Source organism: Oryctolagus cuniculus, chromosome 1 (genome assembly GCF_964237555.1).
Source record: "Oryctolagus cuniculus chromosome 1, mOryCun1.1, whole genome shotgun sequence".
Lineage (NCBI taxonomy): Eukaryota > Metazoa > Chordata > Mammalia > Lagomorpha > Leporidae > Oryctolagus > Oryctolagus cuniculus.
Window position 1 is genome coordinate 57,526,227 of NC_091432.1, and position 24,259 is coordinate 57,550,485.

General features: G+C 45.9%; 2 protein-coding genes and 2 non-coding genes across 6 annotated transcripts in view; 1 reads left to right on the forward strand and 3 right to left on the reverse strand.

The window, feature by feature from the left end:
- Nucleotides 1-3,639, reverse strand: RPL27A (ribosomal protein L27a). 2 transcript variants are annotated; one of them, XM_008265732.4, is made up of 5 exons: nt 3,586-3,639; nt 1,950-2,013; nt 1,504-1,579; nt 801-975; nt 1-170 (listed from the first exon to the last, which is right to left on the reverse strand). In XM_008265732.4, exons 1-5 carry the CDS (start codon nt 3,622-3,624, stop codon nt 42-44), a joined length of 483 nt encoding a protein of 160 aa, XP_008263954.2. In that variant the 5' UTR covers nt 3,625-3,639; the 3' UTR covers nt 1-41. The 2 variants fall into 2 exon arrangements, with proteins under 2 accessions (XP_008263954.2, XP_002708842.1); XM_002708796.5 differs by lacking the exon at nt 3,586-3,639 and adding an exon at nt 2,391-3,212.
- On the reverse strand, nt 273-402 carry LOC127485179 (small nucleolar RNA SNORA3/SNORA45 family). The gene has a single exon (XR_007912346.2). It is a non-coding gene; the product is annotated as a small nucleolar RNA SNORA3/SNORA45 family (small nucleolar RNA).
- Nucleotides 975-24,259, forward strand: part of TRIM66 (tripartite motif containing 66) — an 82,851-nt gene continuing 59,566 nt past the window's right edge. The window contains exons 1-2 of one of the 2 annotated variants that reach the window (XM_070073681.1): nt 975-2,440; nt 16,304-16,580. In XM_070073681.1, coding sequence (XP_069929782.1) covers nt 16,566-16,580 — 15 coding nt within the window. In that variant the 5' untranslated portion in view covers nt 975-2,440; nt 16,304-16,565. Of the gene's footprint in view, nt 2,441-16,303; nt 16,584-24,259 lie in introns of those variants that run through there. The other variant, XM_017345225.3, reaches the window with a different exon arrangement.
- On the reverse strand, nt 1,252-1,381 carry LOC127485178 (small nucleolar RNA SNORA3/SNORA45 family). The gene has a single exon (XR_007912345.1). It is a non-coding gene; the product is annotated as a small nucleolar RNA SNORA3/SNORA45 family (small nucleolar RNA).

Here is a 24,259-nt window from a genome sequence, read left to right on the forward strand (position 1 = left end):
ACCAGGGAAAAGCATTTGCTAGCATTTAATGAACCGTGGCTTCAAGCCACCAGGACACAGGCTCCCCCCACGCCCTTAATCTTCTCCTCAGCTCTTCTGCTGAAGAATTTGGCCTTCACGATGACAGGCTGCTTTGGGAGCTTTCCCTTTCCCAGAACTTTGTAATAGCCCTGCAGGAAGAGAAGAAGGTTTAGAGTATTGCACAGCGGGCGCCAACTCCTGATGCGCTCAAGTAAGATGCCCCTGAACCCACCCTTCCCAGGACCAGGGAGGCATGTTTCTGATCTGGGCACTAACGCGGGCACTGGCTGCCCCACCAGTGAATCAAGACCAGCAGATTCTCTCCGAGGACGCTAGCACACCAGGACAAGGGTTGTGTCGGGATGTGACTCTAGTCTCGGCAAGACACAAACCTCCCTTTGCTGGCCAATTATTACCAATAAACAGCAACAAAATCACATTCCGAATATGTTCCAAGTCTTGACCACCAAAGTTGCTCAACAGACAGTAGAGGCTGTGAAGACACTCAGCCTCTGCCTCCCTACTTACAAGGACCACAGCTCCCCAATGGCACACCAGTGCCTGTTTGGGGAGGTCTTAACTAATATAGCTGGGCCTTCCATTTGGTCATAATTAACCATGGCAGTTCCACCAGAAGGTTGAATTTATCTAGTAGGTAACTGGAAATTAAGTATAGGTTTAGATTTTCAGGTGGGAGACCTAGTAAGATTAAGCCAGAGTGCCTTGTGCATGGGAGGTAGAACTACACACGAGCAGTAAGAAGGATCCAATTCACTCACCGACCGCACCACATCAATGATAGGAGCAGCTCCAGTCTTGTTCTTGGCAGCATTTACCCGTGTCTGCTCACTGACCAATGTCCACAGCTTATCAAGGTTGACAGTTGGGCAGAAGCTCTGGTTCCTCTTTAAGTGGTAATGCCTCATGCCAACTTTCCCAAAGTAACCTGGGTGACTGGGAAGAGAAAGCACCACCTTTATAAGCGCGCTGCAGGTAAGAAGTTAATCTGGATCATCTTTCTTACCTTCCCCCACTACACTGTCAAACTGTTCACTGGTGGAGTGACTGGCTTTATACAGTTTATACAGTTGCTGAATTAAATATCAAGTGGAAAAGGCTAGCCTTATTTTCATGGAGCACAAAGTCACTGAGGCCCACAACAGCATTCCACGGGAGAATGTGAAAACACTAAGCACAAGGGGACCGAACAGTTGCAGAGGTCGATCTGAAGTATGTCACTAACCTGGTGACTGACTGTGCCATGAGGCCCACAGCCAGTGAATAAGGTCAGCAGTTACTCTTCGAGGACTCTAGCACACTAAGGCAACAGCCAATACCCAAGCGTGACTCTAGCCTCGATGACCGGTTCTCGCTTTCCCCAGCTACCTCGGTTTGTGAGCTATGGATGCCTGCTTCCTTACTGCCAGTCCCGCCCGGCCCGACACTTCCGAGTCAGGGAAAGCACGGCCTATGAACACTTACTATTTATCAAAGTTGATCCTGTGGTGATGCATGCCACCCGCATTACCTCGGCCTCCTGGGTGCTTCCGGTGCTTGCCTGCAAAAGCACAAAGCTACCTGGCCAACCCAGCCTCCCCCAGACCCGCAGACACAGAACATTTCCCCACACTCCACGCCGCTGCTCCCAGCCCACAGGCCCTCTTTGTTGCTCCTTCAGGACTGCGCGTTCCCTTCCTTTTCAGCATCCCAACCACAGCACTCCCCCAACAGTCCACGTCTGCAACTGACTCCGGACTGCGCCCCGCTCATTCCTATTCCTTACCGATACTAAATTCTCTAAAACCGGATTACTAGGAGACCTTGGGGGAAGGGAGCCCGGCTGGTCCGTACAACTCGACTTCTAAAGCTACCTATCCCACTCGAAAAGCGCGCGCCGAGGCCGATCAGCAGGGGAAGCCGGTACTTACCGATGCGGCCGTGGCCGTGGCTCACGTGGCCGCGCAGTTTCCGGGTCTTCCTCAGTCTGGATGGCTGTGTGGGAAAAAGATCCCGGTGGTAAGGCCGAAGGAAAGAGAGCGGGGGCCAGTGCCTGGCACCCTGAGAGGGCGGCAGGCCTGGGGGGACAAGGGCCTGCTCTCTAGCAAGTTCGGCAAAGCTGAAGTTGCAGTCTTGCCCGGGGCCGCACCCCGGCCCGCGTGCAGCAGCTCGAGACTCGAGCCCCTGGCCGGACACGCGGCCCCAGGCTCCCAGCTCCGCCTCAGGCTCACGCCCGCCATCCTGCTCTCCGGCCGACCATACGCAGCCAGGAGAACTTGGCCAACGTCCGGAGTAGGTGGCCGCGGAGCGATGGGAGAAGAGCGCGAAACCCCGGCCGGCAAGGAAGCGGAGGCAAGAAAGGGCCCACCTACCATGTCGGCTGCCGAGACGAAAGAGGGAGGCCTGCGCGAAATCTCGCGAGGTAACGAGCACGGGGCGGGGCCAAGCGCCTCACGTCCGGCCAGGGAGGAGGCGGGGCGGGGCCTTTTCGGTCTCGCGGGTTTCGCGGGCGGGTGACTGCTTCCTCTTCCTGCTTTCCTTTGTGCTGCCGGTTGTAGCAGGCTCTCGGGTGAGAGCTGTTGAAAATGTGGGGCGTCGGGGCGCTTTGGCGCACGCCACCGCGACCTAAGTGGCCCGGGAGCCACCTTGGCCCAGGAGCCGCCTGGGCAGAGCCGGAGGGCCTCCGTGTGCCTCCGCTCCTCACCAGATGCCTCTGCGTGGAGCGGTCCCTCCTGTCTCCCCTGCTCTTAGTGTTCTGTTCGGGCCTGGTAACATTGGTTGGTTGTCTCGGGGCCATGGTGAGGAGGCGCGAGACACTCTGCCTCTGCCGCCTCGGGGACGCCCTCGCGCACACCCCTGTCTCCTTTGGCCATGCGCTCTCCTTGTAGTTGAAACTGTGCTGTGCTTCAGGGGCCCCGTCTCAGTACTTTTTAAGCCATGTTACGTTTTCTCCCAACCCGACTTGACGTGCTGTGACCCCCTCCTCTGTACAGAGAGCCACTGCCCAACCCAGGCCCGATGCAGGCATCTTCCCTGAAACTTCTCTGATCCTTCGGCCTTGGTTTCTCACTAAGCCGCTTAATACGCAGCTCTTAGATCCTTAGGGAGCTACACTGGTCTTCCTTACCAGATCACATTCCTTGAGCGCTCCGGGGTTGCTGTGGGCTGGAGTTCCTCTTAAATAATTGTTGAAAGAAAATGTTGATTGGTTTATTATTTATGTGAAAGGCTGAGTGACAGGGAGACAGATTTTCCATCCACTGATTGACTCCCCAAACGGTCACGACATCAGGTCCAGACAGATCAAAGCTGGAAGCCAGGAACTTAACCTGCCTTGCCACAGTGATGGCCCCCACATCCTCCTTTTAAGTCCTAGTACTACTGCCTTCATTCAGGCCCTCCTAATGTCTCCTGTCTGGAGTTTGTAACATCTGTAGTTTGCATTCTAACCCTCCTCCAATCCCTGTCCTTACCTCCGCCAGGTTGGTGTTAGGTGACTTTCATTCTTGTACTTAATTCAATAGGCCCCTCTTACCAACAGTACAGTCCCTGCCTTTCCAATCTTACCTCAGCTCCTCCCCTATGCTGGCATTTTGCGGCAACCATACTTGGGCCATCCCTCCTGCATTTTTTGCCGCTGTGTGGGTCATTTCTCATGCCTGGAGTGCTCATCCTCTTCCTAACCACATATCCCAAATCTTCAACCTTTGAGGCCCACCTTATTCTTCTTCCAAGAACATTCTAGTTCAAAGTGATAATAGCCAGTATTTTCAGAGCATCTTTGAATTTGCAAAATGTCTCTGCCTGAGAGTTTAGTACTACCAGTCTCATGTTTAAGAAAACTGAGGCACAGAAGAGTTGAGTGACTTACTAGAGGTCACAGTCAGAGTTTGAGCCTAGCCTGTAGTCCTCTGTCTGTGTATCTCCTCTGCTTTTATCCCAGTGACCACTCCCCTCTCTGACCTCACAGCATGATGGTCTGTATCACCCCTTCAACCTTAATCATAAACTGCTTGTGTCCAGCAGAAAGAGGGGTCTTGAGAGTGTGGGGACAAGGTCTAAGAAGAGATCATTCTCTATTTGATGTCAAAACCCGCCAGCAAGTGCATCAGGAATGAGCTGAGCTACCTGGAAACTGCCCTCAAGCAGTTGATCTGTCAATGGAGGTAAGCCAGCCAGAGTCTTGGGATGAAAGGTTAACCATGAGATGTATTTTAACTGTGGCTAGAGCAAGTCAAAACTGTGCAAGGAGTACAGGTAGAGATCTGGGTGGTAGAACACTCTGGGTAGTTTGCCAGGTTCCTTGCTTATAGAAGAGCTATATGTTGTCCCTCTGGCGACTGGCTGAACAGAGGCCTTCCTGAGTAGACCCACTGCTCCAAGTTGGGTTCCATGGTCACCTGACATTTTTCTCATCAATGATTTGATCTCCAGGGAATTGCGAGTGCCCTAGGCTTTCTGAGAGAGCAGCAAAGCTGACTGCTATCTCTTGAAGTTGAATAACAGCCAAATAATAGGCATTAAATGACCTGTCCCTCTCATCAGGCACGCAGGGTGTGGCTTCAGATGGCATCCTTCTCTATGACGTCTCTTCTGACACAGAGCATGGCCTTGTGATATCTCAGGCATTGCGCTGAGAGGGAGCCTCAGAAAGCACCCGTGCAATGAGCAGAAGGGAGATGAAGGCAGACAGCAGCCTGGTGAGACATGTAAATATAGGGCTGACATTTTTTGCTGCCCTAGGTGTCTCTTCAGGTGCCCTTGGGCACATCCTGCCACCCTGAAGTGGGATTTGGCGGGCTTCTCTCTGGGTTCCTGAGTTTATCATCAGTCCTTCAGATAGCAGCAACACTATGGGAGGATCCAGCCCTGTTTTCCTGCTCTCCATCTTTACATTTGGATGCTGGGAAGTATTATGTTGCTTTCCTTTTTCAAGTAGAGGAATGTTAATTTAAGATGGGAAGAGCTAGGGTTTCTGTTCTAAGAACTAGAAATAAATTCAGAAATCCAAATTTATTTCAGAAAAAATTAGAAAAAGCATATGTAATAGAAAAGATAGTACATTAAAGAAATTCTGAAATCATATTATCCTATCATACTTTTTTTTTTAATTTATTTATTGGGGCCAGCACTGTGGCATGGTAGGTTAAGCCTCCACCTGCAGCACTGGTTCAAGTCTCAGCTGCTCTACTTCTGATCTAGGTCCGTGCTAATGGCCTGGGAAAACAGTGAAACATGGCCCAGGTGCTTGGGCCCCTGTTCTCACATGGGAGACCCAGAAGAAGTTCCTGGCTCCAGCCATTGTGGCCATTTGGGGAGTGAACCAGTGGATGGAAGAACTCTGTCTCTCCCTCTCTCTGCCTTTCAAATAAATGAATAATTTTTTTAAAGATTTATTTATTTGTTTGAGAGGCAGAGTTAAGGTGGGGGGAGCGAGGGTGAGAGAGAGAGAGAGATCTTCCATCTGCTGCCTCACTTCCCAAAGGGCTACAACAACCAGGACTGGGTCAGGCTGATGCCAGGAGCCAAGAGCTTCATCTAGGTCTCCCACATGGGTGCAGGGACCCAAGCACGTGGGACATCCTCCATTGCTTTCCTGGCGTATTAGCAGAGAGCCGGATTGGAAGTGGAGCACCAAGGACTCAAACTGGCATTTGGGACTTGAACTGGTTGCCCATATGGGATGCTGGTGTTGTAGGCTGGGGCTTAGCCTGCTGCACCACAGTGCCAGCCCCACTGTTTCCATGTCTGAATGTCACCTTTCAGCTTCTGTCTAAACAGTATAGCTATCTACAAAGTTGCTGATCATAGTAAACACATCCTTTTGTGTTCTGCTTTTCATTTTTTTTTTTTTTAATTTTTTTTTTATTTTTATTTTTTTTTATTTTATTTTTGACAGGCAGAGTGGACAGTGAGAGAGAGAGACAGAGAGAGAAAGGTCTCCCTTTGCCGTTGGTTCACCCTCCAATGGCCGCCGCTGCAGCCGGCGCACCGCACTGATCCGATGGCAGGAGCCAGGATCCAGGTGCTTTTCCTGGTCTCCCATGGGGTGCAGGGCCCAAGCACCTGGGCCATCCTCCACTGCACTCCCTGGCCATAGCAGAGAGCTGGCCTGGAAGAGGGGCAACCGGGACAGAATCCGGCGCCCCAACCGGGACTAGAACCCGGTGTGCCGGCGCCGCAAGGTGGAGGATTAGCCTATTGAGCCACGGCGCCGGCCCTGCTTTTCATTTAATACCATGACATTTTTCTGTGTTACACTACCTAGTCTTCATGTTTACTATTAACAGCTGAAAAGTAATTTATTGTCACCATATACTATAATTTACTAAGCCATTTTCCTGTGTATTGCTTTCATACTTTTGTTCTTATTGTATTCTTTACTGTCAGAGACAATGCTGCAATGAGTATTTGTATATATATAGTTTTTTGTCTTCTGTTGAATAACTTGTATAGGATAAATTCCCAGGAGTGAGATTGGTGGTTTATTACAGAGTATGAACATTTTTATGATTCATTTTATGTTGCTATATATTTTTCCAAATGGATTATATCAATTTATGCACCAGCAATAGGTACTATTTCCAGTTTCATTTCAACCTTCCAAACTCAGAGTTTTTTGTTTGCTTTTATAGATAATTTTTTTACATGGCATCTAGAGGGAAATCCATAGGATCACAGAATGATATAATTTGAAAGTTAGAAATTTCTTGGACTTTCCTGTGTTGGATAGATTAAAAAAAAAACTCATTGTGCTACATGGCAATTGTATGCGTAAAATATTTTTTTCAGGTAATTATTCAATTTATAAATACTGTACAAATTTTGATAGCTTCAATAGTATATATGGCCAACAAAAAGTTGCATTAACACTTGTCAGGGCCTTTTGTCACAGCATTGGTTTTTCAGGCTCCCTTTCCTTGTTGTAGAGAATGGCCTAGTGTCTCCAGGAGGAGTGAGGGTTTACAGATAAGCTAGCATTAGCTTCAGGGGCATTGCTGATTGTTAAACAATTAGGACTCTATACCCATTTTTACGTACAAACAGTCCCAGAGAGGTTCAGTGCCCTGCCTTAAGTGAGTGACTGAGTGGAAAGCCAGTATCTGAACACTGTCTCAGCCAGTTTGATGCCAGAGTGAAGGTTAGTTAGGAGTGGGAACTCAGGGCTTTGGCGCCTGTGATCCCAAGATGAGGCAAGTGTGATGGCAAGTTGGCTAGGGTGGGATGGGGAGGGATGGCAGGGGTAAAAGGCCAGCATCTTCCTGCCTGCAAATCCCCATTCAGCCTTGATTCCAGGTCAGCAGGTCAGGGAGGACAGCACTATGCTGGGCATTGAGGAGCTTCCAGATCTGCCTCCCTTGTGGTTGGGTCAGCCAGAGTGGATCACTTGGCTAGAAACCCAGGCCCAATCTGAAGTGGAAGCAAGACCTGGACTGGGCCTCTATTCTCTATCAGGTGAAAGAGCCCAGAGACTGACATGGGCACTTGGTGCCTACATGCCAGGTACTGCACTTGGAAATTAAGACCTCCAGGACCTAAGTCATCTGTGGTCTCCATAACCCCCACCAGGCCATGTCTAGCCTTGAAAAAGAATTTAGGAGTGTTCATAGCAATGAGCTCCTGGAAGCAATGTGCCCAATGAGCCTGCCCTCTGCTATTCTCTAAACTGGAGTGAGCTGTTGCTTTCATCAGAAAACGAACTCTAGAGTTTGTAAATAAATAAATAAAATTTTAAAAATTTCATCTACCTAAAGGTAGAGAGCTCCTCCATCTACTAGTTCACTCCTCAAATGCCCGCAACTTTCAGGGCTAGGCCAGGCAGAAGCCAGGAGCCTAGAACTCCATCCACATCTCCCACATAGGTGGCAGGGGCCATCATCTGCTGCCTCCTAGAATGCACATCATCAAGAAGCTGGATTGGAAATGGAGTAGCCAGGACTTGAACCACAACTCTAAAATGGAATGCAAGTATCCTGAGTGGCTCTTCAACCCAAAAACACAATGCCTGCTGCATCTTTTTAATTCATCTATTTGAGAGGCAGAGTGACAGAGCCCTTAGAATTTGAGTAGTTGAGCTCCAGTGAAGAGAAAGGCACAGTGGTAGGAGGGTCAGCAGCTAATGGTGAGTCTCCAGTGCTGGACAGCTTACTCCAATGCTGATGACTATGCACAGGCCCATTTCTCACTCAGTGTAAGAAGGGCATGACCGCATACTGTGCTGCCCAAACTCTCGACCCTGCATCTCTGGCCCAGGGGTTTCAACATCCACCCCCACTCTCCCTGAGCTCCCCTGGACTCCAGTCTGAGGTGGGAGGGCACTATCATGCAAACTGCTCAGCTGGGCCTCAGAAGCTGAGGAGCTGGGCTTTGAGCTGCTCATCAAAGTAGCCCTTGACCCGCAAGGTACCTGTCATCTCACTGACCTAGGTGAGGTGTCTTCTGCAGCAGTGGGCTCAAAAAACCTTTCCACATCCTTCCACAGGCCCCAAATGTCCCCCTCAACCTTCTGGATCGCAGTCATCTGGCGGTTACCACGCGTGATGCCCTTGTAGACAGGGATGTTATGCATCTGAAAACACTGTACGGAATAGGGCAGGTTGGGCGATACGTGTCTGGGAGGCTGCCAGCCACTAAGGATGGGATAATGTTCTTGCTTTGGGTGTTTGGGGATGCTGATGGGGGATAACAGGCTCTCCACAAACTGGTACTCATCCACAGATTCTACAAAGCTGGGGTGATCATGAGGCCCCTGGGTCTAGCTCAGTGGCTTTAGCCTATAGCCCAGCCACACAACTCTCCAGCTCCGCAGAGCATCCTGAACACAACCATTACTGTCTTGGACGGCCCTCTGGCACTAGCCTTCTGCTTCCTAGAAGTTTTGTTGGAAGCAAGGATGGAAAACCCTCCTGCCATTTAACTCAGACTAGCAAAATGTAGAGAGGAATTCTAGGATATCTAAGAGGAGTTTATCCAGTAGTACAAAAAAGAGGAGCTTAATTATTTAAATTTTAATTTCTTTTTGTAGAATAAAATGGAAGGAAAACAGAAGCTTGGCTTCATTTCCTAGTTACATTTTTACATACTGAGTGATATTGAACAAAGAGCATATTCTCTTTGAATTTTTCTTGTCTAACAAAAAATTACATTCATTCATTTTATAAATATTTATTGAATGCATACTGTGTTTTGGCTGATACATAGGTGCCAGGCAGTGAGGGGCAGGTGCTGTGGTAAACAAGAAAGATAACTCCTGCCCTAGGACTGTGTCTTAGACAGAAGGTGAACGAGCAGACAAATATATGTAATGTAATCACAATCTTGGAAAGAATGGGTGCTTTCTCATTACCCAGTGTTTTTGCTAAAATGAATACTGTTTGGGTTATGATGTGTTCTTTGTGATCCCTACAAAGAATCTTTGAAATTCTTACTCTTAGCATGCTGTCAAATGACTTGTTCCATCATTCCTTTGCTACTTTAAAGAAATCCAGTAAATATTTCCCTTCCCTCTGTTTCAGATGTGGTGTGATGTAAAAAGAATAGGGTTTGTGCAAGGTAGTGTCATATGTGAGAGTTCTCGTCCTTCCATATTTTCCTGGGTGTTTCATTTAGTCCAGATTTCTCCACGAGGTCACAAGCTGGTTGCTGCTGATATCTCATGTTTGACTTTTGATGTTTTCTAAAATGAAATCAGTTACTGACATTTAAAAATTTGAATAAAAATCTGGATTTCTGGTATTTTGAAAAATTAAGATTTGGCAACACTGAACCCACGTTCTTTAAGATGGGTGCTTCACTTATATAAACTTAATAGCCCCTGAAGGCAATTATTTGCTATCCCTGGGTTAAGTATAGTCTCCCAAACTCTATCTCTCCAGAGAGGCAAGAGCCAAGTTATAGCGAAAATCAGTGGATAGAATAAGGAGGTAGAAAAGGGATCATTTGACCTTCCCCCGCATCCTCAAACCAGAAACTCATTGCTTGGGTAGCCCTTTAATCTTTTACCCTTGGGAAGTTACTTCAATTGCTTACCTAAGGCAGCGATGAAGTACCTGCTTCCTTATATTCTCACCCTACATAGTACTCATGGGTGGTAGAAAGCCTCCTACTGGCCTGAATTCTCAGGATGGTCCTGCACAGTTCAGTGTATTAATTCTCTACAGAGTGATCCATAGATCCTATAGGATCCCTACACTCCTTGCAGGCTGTCTGCAGGATCAAAACAATTTTCAGAATGTTGCTAACATGTTATGTGATCTTTTCACTGGATTGACATTTATACTGTGGTATCAAAGCATGGTGATTCACTGCTGGTGATTCAAATGCCAAATGGGAACAAGACATTATATTCTTCATTACTAGCATTTGCAGGGGGAAAAAGCAAGTTTAGGAATGCCCTTGATGGGTTCTTAGTTTCCAGCTTGGGCGCTATAAGATGGCTCCTGCAAAGAAGGGTGGTGAGAACAAGAAGGGCCATTTTGCCATCAACAATGTGATGACCCGAGAGTCCGCAGTCAACATTCTCAAGCACATCCATGGAATGAGCTTCAAGAAGCGTGCCCCTTGGGTGTGGGGAGCAACTCGGACTAGACTAAGTTACTGGAATTAAGACTTACTCTATGCATCTGCTCTCCCACAATATGGCGCTGAGAAGGGAGTAAACAGCTTCTACACAACTGCCTCTCACCAACTTGGGTGATGAGCTGCAGGAGCTGATCCTGCTCCTGATTGGAGGAGAGCAGCGTACTCGGCGTGTGGGTAGCAGAGTTGGGATTGGTGGAAGAGGACTATAAAGGAGGAGAGAGACAACATGCACGAGGAACATCTAAGGGGAACATCCGGATAACATCTGAGCAGCCCCCGAGAGAGCTGTGTGCCGCTCCCCCGCGGAAGTGGGGAAAGTGGCAGGGGGGCCCGCCCTTCCACGGAGGTGGAGGGACGGCAGCCAACCCGGGGAGGGCCGAGCAGACAAAAGAACAGCGCAGGGTCCTGTGTCGTTCCTCCGCGAAGAGGGGGAGCGACTCTTGGGCACTGAAAGAGATCCAGAAGTTTACCAAGAAGGAGATGGGGACTCCAGATATGGGCATTGATGCCAAGCTCAACAAAGCTTCCTGGGCCAAAGGAGTAAGGAATGTCCCATACTGCATCCACATGAGATTTTCAAAAAACGTAGTTAAGATCAAGATTTACCAAACAAGCTCTACACTGTGGTTACCTATGTACCGTCACCACTTTCAAATATCTACAGTCACTATGGATGAGAACCAACTGCTGATTAAAGTTAAAAAGCTGCAAAAAAAAAAAATCCTGATGAAGCAGTATGATTTTTATTAAATCTCAGTTCTTGAATATGCATCTCTTTAATATTCTGTGTGAAGAATTTGAAAGTATGCAAAAATTACTTGTGCTGCTTATCAAAGTGGGAAGTTGCATTTGTGATATTACTTGAGGTGCAAGCTAACGGAGCCTTTTTTTTTTCATGGAAGATCAATTTTACATGAAAAAACAATTGGTAGGCCGGCACCGTGGCTCAATAGGCTAATCCTCTGCCTGCGGCGCCGGCATCCCAGGTTCTAGTCCCGGTTGCTCCTCTTCCAGTCCAGCTCTCTACTGTGGCCCTGGAGTGCAGTGGAGGATGGCCCAAGTGCTTGGGCCCTGCACCCCATGGGAGACCAGGAGAAGCACCTGGCTCCTGGCTTTGGATCAGCATGGTGCGCCAGCTACAGCGCGCCGGCTGCAGTGGCCATTGTGGGGGTGAACCAACGGAAAAGGAAGACCTTTCTCTCTGTCTCTCTCACTGTCCACTCTGCCTGTCAAAAAAAAAAAAAAAAAAAAATTGGTAGACAAACTGTGGCTTCAGAGTTTAACAGATTTTTTTTTTTTTTCAAAAATAAAGTGACAGCATTTGTTGCCAATGATAAAATTCAAGCTTTCAAACAAAAATTAGAATTCTCCTTTTGAGTTTGAAGGCTTGCCAGACTTAAAAAATTTTCTGATGAGGTTAGAGTTAATATTAAAAAGTATGATTTTCAATATTTGGAACAACTATATTGGTCATTGAACCAATATTTTCAAATAAAATTCAGTTATACAAAATTATAAAATTGTATAATTGTAAAGTTAAACAAAAGAGCAGTTCAAAATACAAGAGAGATTGGTGGGTTTTAAAGCGTTTAAAAGGTTTCAGATTGACATAGTTTCAGATTCCATGTTACAACCAACGTTTAAGAAACTACCACTTAGGGGCTGGCGCCGTGGCTCACTTGGTTAATCCTCTGTCTACAGCGCTGGCATCCCATATGGGCACCGGGTTCTAGTCCTGGTTGCTCCTCTTCCAGTCCAACTCTCTGCTGTGGCCTGGGAGGGCAGTGGAGGATGGAGGATGGCCCAAATGCTTGGGCCCTGCACCCACATGGGAGACCAGGAAGAAGCACCTGGCTCCTGGCTTCAGATTGGCACAGCGCCAGACATGGCAGCCATTTTGGGGGTGAACTAACGGAAAGAAGACCTTTCGCTCTGTCTCTCTTTCTCACTGTCTATAACTCTGCCTGTCAAATAAATTAAAAAAAAAAAAAAGAAACTACCACTTAATGAATTTTGGTATAGTATTTAAGAAGAATATCCACAGTTATCTGCTAAGGCTATTAAAATCCTCCTGTCTTTTCCAACTGTATATCTGTGTGAGGCTGCATTTTCTTTGTATACTATAATCAAAACAAATATCAGATTGGCTGCAGAAGCAAGTATAGGAATTCAGGTATCTTCTGCTGAATCAGACATTAAGCAGATTTGCAAATATGAAAAACAATGTTGCTGTTCTCACTAAATTTATTTTTTTAAATAGTTACTTTTTCCTAAAAGTATGTTATTCATGTTACCATGTAACAAGTTTATTATTTTTTAAAAATGGAATTATTTTACATTTTGTCTCAATTTTTTAAAATATATATTTACTTGTTTGAAAGACTCACAGAGAAAGAGGAGAGACAGAGGGGAATCTTCCATCTGTAGGTTCACACTCCAAAATGGCTACAATGACCAGGGTTGGGCCAGGCCATAGCTGGGAGCCAGGAGCTTCCTCCAGGTTTCCCACATGGGTGCAGGGCTCAAGGACTTTGGGCCATCTTCCTCTGCCTTCCCAGGCTCATTAGCAGGGCTCTGGATTGGAAGTGGAATAGCTGATACTCGAACCAGTGCCCATATGGGATGCCAGCGCTGCAGGCCGTGGCTTAATCTACTATGCCACAATGCTGGTACCCTCAGTTTCACTTTCAAATGCTTTTACCCACATAAACAAAATCTCTTGAGAGTTTTCAGTCATTTAAAAAATATAAAGGGAGGGACCGGTGCTGTGGCACAGCAGGTTAAACCTTGGCCTGCAGTGCCAGCATCCCATATGGGCACCAGTTCGAGACCTGGCTGCCCCACTTCCGGTCCAGTTCTCTGCTGTGGCCTGAGAAAACAGTGGAGGATGGCCCAGGTCCTTGGGCCCCTGCACCTGCACGGGAGACCTGGAAGAAGCTCCTGGCTCCTAGCTTTGATCAGCACAGCACTGACTGTTGCGGCCAGTTGAGGACTGATCCAGCAGCAGATGGAAGACCTCTCTCTCTGTCTCTCTCTGTAACTCTTTCAAATAAATAAATCTTTAAAAAACTAAATTAAAATAAAAAATATAAAGGGGTTCCAAGACTAAAAAAGTTTAAGAACTACTGATCTAATGCACTAAACTCAGTGATACTTGAACCTGAACTCAACTTCCAGTAAAGTCTACTCTCACCTCTACTGGGGCTGCTTCTGTGGCTGTAACTGCCGCTAGAGCCCCAGAAGGAATCCGACATGAAAGTTAATTCATTATTTTAGGTAGTGGCGCCTTTCTGGGCCCCAAACAGCACAGCCTTCTCAGCCTTATCATGCTTTTTGCTTGATAGGTCTGCCTCCCAAAGGATAGGCTGGAGTGAAATTTTTCTCAAACTTGTACATTACAATCCAGATTTGAATTCAATACTTTTTATTTTGCTTCTTTAAAAAAAATATTTATTATTTATTTATTTGAAAGTCAGAACTACACAGAGAGAGGAGAGGCAGAGAAAGAGAGAAATCTTCCATCCGCTGGTTCGCTACCAAATTGGCCACAACGGCTGGAACTGCGCCGATCCAAAGCCAGGAGCTAGGAACTTCCTCCGGGTCTCCCACGTGGGTGCAGGCGCCCAAGGACTTGGGCCATCTTCCACTGTTTTCCCAGGCCATAGCAGAGAGCTGGATTGGAAGAGGAGCAGCTGGGCCTCGAACCAGAACCCACATGCGATGCCAGTGCTTCAGGCCAGAGCATTAACCGGCTGTGCCACAGTGCTGGCCTCTTTATTTTGTTTCTTAAATAAGTACAAATATAAAACCAAGTAAGACTTTCATTTGCTTTTAGCCTTTTTTTTTTTTTTTTTTTTGACAGGCAGAGTGGACAGTGAGAGAGAGAGAGAGACAGGGAGAAAGCTCTTCCTTTACCGTTAGCCTTTCTAAAATTATAAAACTGAGTATAGTTTAAAAATTATAATTACAAAGCCAGGACTCAAAATTAGTGGTATTAATTTCATATGTAGGTGATGTTTTGCTAAACTAAATTGCCACTGTAACCTAAATGTGGTGCTCACTATTACGGCTAAGTTGAGCAAACTTGTGAGTGATGGCTTCATTTACCCACCTCCTTCCTCTATTCCAAGGGCTGGAAACTTGAATAGTGTCATTTAGACTTCACTCGTCAAGAATACATCATTTAGCCGGCGCCGCAGCTCACTAGGCTAATCCTCCGCCTAGCGGCGCCGGCACACCGGGTTCTAGTCCCGGTCGGGGCGCCGGATTCTGTCCCGGTTGCCCCTCTTCCAGGCCAGCTCTCTGCTGTGGCCAGGGAGTGCAGTGGAGGATGGCCCAGGTGCTTGGGCCCTGCACCCCATGGGAGACCAGGAAAAGCACCTGGCTCCTGGCTCCTGCCATCGGATCAGCGCAGTGCGCCGGCCGCAGCGCGCTGGCCACGGCGGCCATTGGAGGGTGAACCAACGGCAAAGGAAGACCTTTCTCTCTGTCTCTCTCTCTCACTGTCCACTCTGCCTGTCAAAAAAAAAAAAAAAAAAAAAAAAAAGAATACATCATTTATGTAGTAAGTGTGCACCTCTCCTTGTTAACCTGAGTCAAGTTATGCTGTTGGATGTGAACTAGATCCTAAACTTTTAACACTGCCTCTGAAATCTTAGTGTGGTCTAAATGTAGATGATCCTTAATATATTTATACCTTAAAACTCTGTTATCAGAATGAAACACCAATTTTTAAAATTATTGGAGAGAACTTAGGGAATTATGTGTGGACCTCTGCTTAAGTACATTTCAGTAGTTCAGTTAGTTAAGTACATTACAGTAGTGGAGTCTGGAATCAGACTGACCTGGGATTGAATTTGAACTTTTACTTGCTGGCTGTGCATTATCCAACCTCTCTGAGCCTCACTTTCCTGCGCCTGTCCCTCAGGTTTATGTTTAGTAAAAGTAACATAATCTCTCTTTAAAAAAAAAAAAAAAACTTTTCATCTTTTTTTTAAAGATTTATTTATTTATTCGAAAGTCAGAGTTACACAGAGGAGAGGCAGAGAGAGAGAGAGAGAGAGAGAGAGAAAGAGAAAGGTCATCCATCTGATGGTTCACTTTCCACATGGCCACAAACGACCGGATCTGAAGCCAGGAGCCAGGAGCTTCTTTTGGGTCTCCCACGCGGGTATAGGGGCCAAGGACTTGGGCCATCTTGTACTGCTTTCCCAGGCCACAGCAGAGAGCTGGGTCGGAAGAGGAGCAGTCGGGATCAGAACCGACGCTCCTATGGGATGCTGGCGCTTCAGGCCAGGACATTAACCTGCTGAGCCACAGCGCTGGCCCCATAGTAAAAGTAACATAATCACTATCTCAAAGGGTGATTGTGAGGATTGAAATAAAATATATAAAGTACTTGGCATAAAACTTGCACTTAATAAATTTTCTTTTCCAAATGAAAATCTTCAATCAGACTTATGTACCAAGTAGGGAGAGGCAACAAGGTTTGTTTCCAAAAACAAACCAAACCCATACGAAACATATAACCTAGCAAACACCTCCAGGCTTCGTTTTCTACAGCAGAGATGCAGTTTGTAGCTGGGGCGTGAACCTCCAGCTCTGAGGAGAGACATGGCCCAGGCTTCTGAGGCCTCACTGGCCTGTCAATGAACTTCCTCTATCTGAAAGAAATATACCACCCTGCTTTATGCTTCATTTACAGGGAGTGGAGCTTGCTCGCTCTACACGCTGCTTCACACCTGAGGATATCAATGGAAAAGCCCCAGGCACAGATGTGTGGCAGTCCCTGGCTGACCAGAAACACAGCTCTCAGAATGGACAGAAGGAGGCCGTGGTACTGACCTGCTCATTGTGCCAACAGGACCTGCGACAAGTGGGCTCTCGACTTCTACCCTGCCAGCATTTGCTCTGTAAGGACTGTTTCCAGGGTCTGATCCAGGAACTGAGGCACGTAGCCACAGCTCATGGGTCTGTCCCAGGTGGTAAGTACAAAAGCACCATAAGTTCATCTCCTTGTGCAAAACAGGCATCTTCCTCTTTTACAGGAACTGAATTTCAGGTGCATAAAGAATCAGAATTTAAGTGCCCAAAGGGCACTCACTGTTGAAAGCAAATCTTTGGGGAATCAATGAAACAAACGCAATCCTCCTGAAACCTAATATATGTTTTGCAAGCTGGGACTTTTCATGTTTGGGATCTCCTTAAATTGGTGACAGATTAAGAAGCCCAGATTGGTTCAAGGTTTGGCTGATTTGTGAAATGGAGAGGATGTGTCCTACTCCCCAGATCTTCGAGGTGGAGGGAGAACGGCTGGCCTCCCCATGTTGGTCAGGAACACATTCTGAACAGGATCACACTGACTAGTGAACTGTTCACGATGGAAGCTGCTGCCCAGCAGGGGAGAGCATGTGTCTTGCTCCTGAATGTCAGGTTTCCTAGGAAACAATCGCATGGAGAACTGTGAAGTCCTTGGTGACAGGAGACAATTTCCTTCATTTCAGTATTGTAGCACAGGGCACGTAACAGAGGTACAGTGTGTATCCTTTGAATTAAACTGTACAATGATAAAGTTAACTGCATGGCAATACTTGGAAGCATCATTATTGATTTTTTTCTGTTTGTTTTGCCCTCCACCGTATTTCTAAAGTGATTTGTAGCACAGATCTAGGCTCTCTTTGAGGCTTTGCAGTTAAGCGTAGGCTTTTGGCTGGCGCTGCGGCTCACTTGGCTAATCCTCCACCTGCAGCGCTGGCACCCCAGGTTCTAGTCCTGGTCGGGGCCCCAGATTCTGTCCCGGTTGCTCCTCTTCCAGTCTAGCTCTCTGCTGTGGCCCGGGAAGGCAGTGGAGGATGGCCCAAGTGCTTGGGCCCTGCACCCGCATGGGAGAGCAGGAGGAAGCACCCGGCTCCAAGCTTCGGATCGGTGCAGCATGGCGGCTATTTTGGGGGTGAACCAAGGGAAGGAAGACCTTTCTCTCTGTCTCTCTCTCTCTCTCTCTCACTGTCTAACTCTGCCTGTCAAAAAAAAAAAAAAAAAAAAAAGAGTAGGCTTTTGATCTGGAGTTAGAGCCCCCTGAACCCATGGATGGGCTATTTAACCTCTCTGAGTCTGACTAGAGTTTGGAGCACAGAAAATATACAATCTACTTTGATTTTTCATGTTAATGTATGATTCTTAAGTTTATAACTTAAACTTAGTTCTTCATTAAAGCCTTTAATTTTAACTTATAGATGGAGTGCATTGCAACAATGACTTTAGGGCCTTCGATGACTGAACTTATTTCTACACTTTGATGATATTTGCCTTTATGTTTACCTTTATACATGAAGTATTTTCTTTTTAAATACTTCAATACTTCAAACAGGCATTCTAGTTACTTAAAGAATGCTTGGAAATCCAGGAAGCTAAGTTTTATAAATAAGATGAATCATATATGTGTCTTTTTTTAAATATTTATTTATTATATGAAAGGCGGAGTTACAGAGAGGCAGAGGCAGAGAGAGAGAGAGGTCTTCCATCCACTGGTTCACTCTCCAATTGGCTGCAATGGCCTGAGCTGCACCGATCTGAAGCCAGGGGCCAGGAGCTTCTTCCGGGTCTCCCACGTGGGTGCAGGGGCCCAAGGACTTGGGCCATCCTCCACTGCTATCCCAGGCTATAGCAGGGAGTTGGATTGGAAGTGGAGCAGCTGTGTCTTGAACCGGTGCCCATATGGGATGCTGGCACTGCAGTCAGTGGCTTTACCCACTATGCCGCAGCGCTGGCCCTCGTATATATGTCTTTGAAGTTCTAGCATTGTTGAATATAATCCACTAGGAAGGTAATCAAAGAAACAAAAAGTGAAGAAAGTAACAAATGTTGGCAAGGATGTTAAAACGTAAAACTGTTGGAAGGAATGTATAGTAATATTGCCTCTACAGAAAGCGATATGGTGGTTCCTCAAAAGATTAAAAACAAAATTACTCTATGATCCAGTTGGTCCATTTCTGGATATACTGATGAACCTGAAAGAATTTAGAGCTGAGTGAGAAAGAGCTGTCTATGCCTGTGTTCATAGCAGCTTTATTCACAAGAGCCCAAAGGTGGAAGAAACCCAACTGTTCATAGACAGATGAATGGATGAATAAAATGTGGTTTATACGTACAATAGGATATTTAACTTTAGTAACGAAGGAAATTCTGACATATTACAATATTGAAGGCATTATGCTGAATGAAGTTAGCCAATCACAAAAGGCCAAAGACTATATGATTCTGATTACATGAAGTATCTAGAGTAGCCAGATGTATAGAGATAGGCAGTAGAATGGTGATTGCCAGGGACAGGGAGAGTATGTTGTTCAGTTTTGCCTATAAGTATTTTTAAAATTATTTTTCAAAAAATATTTACTTTATTTATTTGAAAGAGTTGCAGAGAGAGAAAGAGAGAGAGAGGTCTTCCATCTGCTAGTTCACTCCCCAAATGAGCTGAGCCAATCCAAAACAGGAGCCAGGAACTTCTTCTGGATCTCCCATGTGGTTGCAGGGGCCTAAGGACTTGGGCCATGCTCCATTGCTTTCCCAGGCCTATTAGCAGGGAGCTGGATCGGAAGTGGAGATGCCAGGACTTGAACTGGCACCCATATGGGATGCCAACACTGCAGGCTGGGGCTTTAACCTGCTGCACCACAGTGCCAGTCCCTTTCTTAAGTTTTATTTCTTTGAAAGGCAGAGTGACAGATAGATGGAAACATAGAGGAAAAAGAGAGAGAGAGGGAGAGAGAGAGAGAGAGAGAGAGAGAGTTTCCATTTGCTGGTTTATTCCACGAATACCTGCAACAGCCAGGGCTGGGCCAGGCTGAGGTCAGGAGTCAGAAACTCCATCTGGGTCTGGTACATGGGTGTCAGCAACCCAAGCACCTGATCATCATCTTCTCCCTCTCAAACACATTAGCAGGAAGCTGGATCAGAAGTGGCAGTGGGACATGATCCCAAGAACTCCAATATGGAATGCAGGCATCCCAGAGAGGAATTGAACTTTTAGTACCACAATGCTGACATCATTACCTATTTTATAATGATTTTTGTTGTTGTTGAATTGTGAGAGTTCTTTATATATTCTAGATATCAATCCCTTATTTGGAAATATTTTCTCCCATGCTCTGGGTTGCTTTTCCATTCTGTTGTTTCCTTTGAAGTAAAAAAGTTTTTAATTCTGATTATATATATCATCTAATTTTTCTTTTCTTGCCTGTGCTTTTAGTGTCATATCCAAGAAATCAGTGCCCAATCCATCGTCATGAGGCTTTCCCCTTATGTTTTCTTCAAAGGATTTTATAAAAACCCTTAGGAGAGTTTTAGCTCTTATCTTTAGATCTTTGATCTCAGTTAAGATTTTTAATGTGAACAATGATGTACATCTCTAGGCTTTTTTTACTCTAAAACCTGAACATTAAATTCTTATTAATGACAGTTATTAGAATCATAGTGTTTGTTATTTTAAGTATGATAGAGAATAAAAACATAAACTTTGGTGTGCATATCTCTGAGCATCTGAACAGTCTGCTCTGATCTGTTGCCACTTGCTGACTTGCTTCATTTATTTATGCATGAGGTTTTTTCTAGGTGGGGATGATGAAGTAGTAATTCATAGGATGTTGTAAAGATTAAACAAGAGTGCATACATAAAGCATTTTTTTTTTTTGACAGGCAGAGTGGACAGTGAGAGAGAAAGACAGAGAGAGAAAGGTCTTCCTTTGCCGTTGGTTCACCCTCCAATGGCCGCCGCTGCAGCCGGCGCACCGCGCTGATCCGATGGCAGGAGCCAGGAGCCAGGTGCTTTTCCTGGTCTCCCATGGGGTGCAGGGCCCAAGCACCTGGGCCATCCTCCACTGCACTCCCTGGCCATAGCAGAGAGCTGGCCTGGAAGAGGGGCAACCGGGACAGAATCCGGCGCCCCGACCGGGACTAGAACCCGGTGTGCCGGCGCCGCAAGGTGGAGGATTAGCCTATTGAGCCACGGCGCCGGCCAAGAGTGCATACATAAAGCATTTTATACTGTGCCTAGTGTACAGTAAGAAACTAAGAGATGTATAACGGTGCTATTATTTAGAACCTGTGAAATTGAAATGGAGTGTATGTGTCGGGGAGCCTGTTAGATATAAATGTGCTCGATTTAGAGTCAGATAGGCAATTTCTTAAAAAGTTGCATCTTTTTTTTTTTTTTTTGATACATCCCATAGTATGGCTAAACCATTGTTACCTTCCACGTGTGTGTTTATGGGTGAAGAGTAGAGTAAGCTCCCCCTTTATCACTTGCGGTTATTAGGACTCTTTGCATTGTAGTCTCGTTGGCTTGTATATCTAGTCTCCTCCACAGGTATAAATTGTCTACTCTGTGCCAGGTCCTATGCCATTTAGGGTCCAGAGAAGAAAACACAGGGTCCTTGACTTCAAGGAGTCCCTCTTCTAAGGGCAGTTAACAGTTAAGTAAATAGATTATAATAATGGAACAAGAGAAAAATTTTAAAATTTCAAGCAAAGGAACAATTCTGGGAAGGTCTCCATGTGTTAGGACTGCTGGCTATCAGCTGCTCACTGAATATTTTCTGAAGAACTAAAAGAAAGGCCCCTGAATGAGCTATCTGATAAAAGGCAGAGCTGTCACCCATCTCTGGCAATTTGATACCTGAATGTAGACTTTCCTGGTCTGTGGTTTGAGAAGACATGTTTGGGATTCTGGTTCAGTGGAAAGAGCTTTTTAATGCTGCCACCTTATATAGCAGAATAGGAGCACAGACTTTCTGGAAGATTTATCCTTTCTGCCAATCTGTGGTTCTTGAAGGTAAAATGTGCTAGCAGGTAGAGGAATAGCAGGGGAGATGGATAGAGACTGAGGAATAAATAGGTTCCTAGCGGCAATGTCTCCAGCTAGATGGTACCACATTGATCACATGGGGGTGAATCCATTTCCATGAATTTATTTCTCCTGGTTGCTGGGCAGTGCTGAGAAGTTATTGTGTTGAATGAAAAGGGGCTTTGTCTGGGCTCAGGATTTTTTTTAGATACTTTTCTACTATAATCCCTCACTGGAACTCCTGCAAGTTTGTACTCCAGTGCCAGGGCTTGAAACCGAGAGGATGGCAGGGAGTGGGCATCTCGTTAGGCGGGACTGTGCCTTCCATTTCCACAACCCCACAGCCCAACACAGAACATGATTTGTGACAGGGCGCAAGTGAATATTTGCTGAACAAGTGACTTAGTCAGTGAACCCACAAAGACCCCCCAGTACTCTGGCCTGGAAGGCTTTCCTCACTTGAGGTGCTGCCCCTTTTCTAGTCTTCCAGTTGGAGGCACAAAACACATTTAGTAGGTATTTCCTTGTTAAATGTTGTACTAGGCACTTGTGCTATATTGTCTTTTCTAAATTTCATATGTATGATGATTATAGATGAGAAACCTGGAGAATGGGAAACTAAGAGTCTGAGGTCTAATAACTACTAAGGGCCTGGTCAGGTAAAACTCAAGATTTGACCTCTGTAGATTGGAGAACTTTGCTTAGGGAGGGAGTCCTCAGTCACTGCCAATCCCTGAGCTGACTCCATGGAGAATCTCTGAGGAAAGAACAAAGCTTGCGGCCGGATCCACCAAATGCAAATCTTTATTCATTTTTAATTAAAAGTTTCATTAATTGACAAATACAATTGTATGTGTTTACTGTGTATAGAATGTTTTGAAGTGTAAGTAATTGTGGAGTGACTAAGTCCAGCCCATTTGCATAAGAATCGCCTTTCATAGTGAAAACACTCTTTATCCACTCTCAGAAGTTTTCAAGAAAACCATATTATAACTAGAGTAACTATACCATACATAAGATCTGTTGAAATTATTCCTCCTATCCAACTGAAATTTTGTATCCTTTGACCAACATCTCCCCGACCACTCCCCCTTACCAACAGCTCCTAGCAATCACCCTTCTACTTCTATGAGATCAACATGTTTAGATTCCACCTGTTAGTGAGATCATGAGGTATTCATTTGTCTTTCTATACCAGATTTATTTCACTTAACATAGTGTTCTTCAGGTTCATCCATGTTTTGTAAATGACAGGGTTTTCTTCTTGTGGATAGCTGAGTGCTATTCCTCTGTGTATGTGTGTGGTGTTTCCTTTATTCATTAAACTATTTTTTCAATTTTTTTTTTGACAGGCAGTTAGTGAGAGAGAGACAGAGACAGAGAGAAAGGTCTTCCTTTTTCCGTTGGTTCACCCGCCAAGTGGCCGCTATGGCCGGTGTGTTGTGGCTGGCGCACTGCGCCGATCCAAACCAGGAGCCAGGTGCTTCCTCCTGGTCTCCCATGTGGGTGCAGGGCCCAAGGACCTAGGCCATCCTCCACTGCCTTCCCGGGCCACAGCAGAGAGCTGGACTGGAAGAGGAGCAACCAGGACAGAATCCAGAGCCCCGACCGGGACTAGAACCCGGTGTGCCAGCGCTGCAGGCAGAGGATTAGCCTAGTGAGCTGCGGTGCCAGCCCTATTTTTTCAATTTTTATCCTTTTTTTTTTTTTTTTTTGAGAGACAGAGAAATGGGGAGTGAGGGGAAGAGTGACCAAGAAAATGAGCTCCCATCAGTTGGTTTATTCCCCAAATGCAAGAACAGCTAGGGCTGAGCCAGGCCTAAATCAGGAACCAGGAATTCAATCCAGGCCTTCCACATGAGTGGCAAGAATTCAATTACTTTCACCACCACTACTGCATCCCAGAGTCAGTTAGCAGGAAACTGGAGTCAAGAACCAGAGGCATATACCAAACCCTGATACTCTTATATGGGACTTTTTTTGTTTTAACATGCACCTTTAAAAAATATTTTATTTATTTACTTGAAAGGCAAGAGTTACAGAGGCAGAGAGAGAGAGAGAAAAAGGTCTTCCATCCACTGGTTCACTCTCCAAATGGCCATAGTGGCCAGAGCTGTGCCTTTCTGAAGCCAGGAGCCAGGAGCTTCTTCCAGGTCTTCCACACGGGTGCTGGGGCCCAAGCACTTGGGCCATCTTCTGCTGGTTTCTCAGGCCATAGCAGAGAGCTGGATTGGAAGTGGAGTAGCCAGGATTTGAGCCAGCACCCAAATGGGATGCTGATACTGCAGACAGCAGCCTTACCCACTATACCACAGCGCTGGTCCCTTAACATGCACCTTAACCAGTAAGCATTCATTTGTCTGTTGATAGACATATTGAGTCCCTATGTTTGTGAGTGCCGCTGCAGTGGACATGTGAATACAGATGTCTCCTTGACATATTAATTACATTTCCTATTGCTGGATCAAATGCAAATCCTTAATTAATACAGCCACAGCCTAGCTGAGATTCTCCCTAGCTATTCCAGTATGCTTGGAAAATGAGTCTGTGTCACCTGTAAGGGTCTTGAAGAGATTAGCTGGGCATGATCCTCAACAGCTGGTGATGGGAAGACCAAAGTAAAGGTGGGAGTATGCTGGGTACACAATGGCCTAGCCATGTAGAGGGGTGACTAGAGCTGCAGAATGACTGATATTGGAGATGGATCTACTTAACCACTGAGAATATCTACTTGGGGCTATAGGGATCTTTCTACTTAAAATTGTTCAATTTATGATTTTTTGGCTTTAAGATGATGTGAAAGAATGCCTATATAGTCATTCT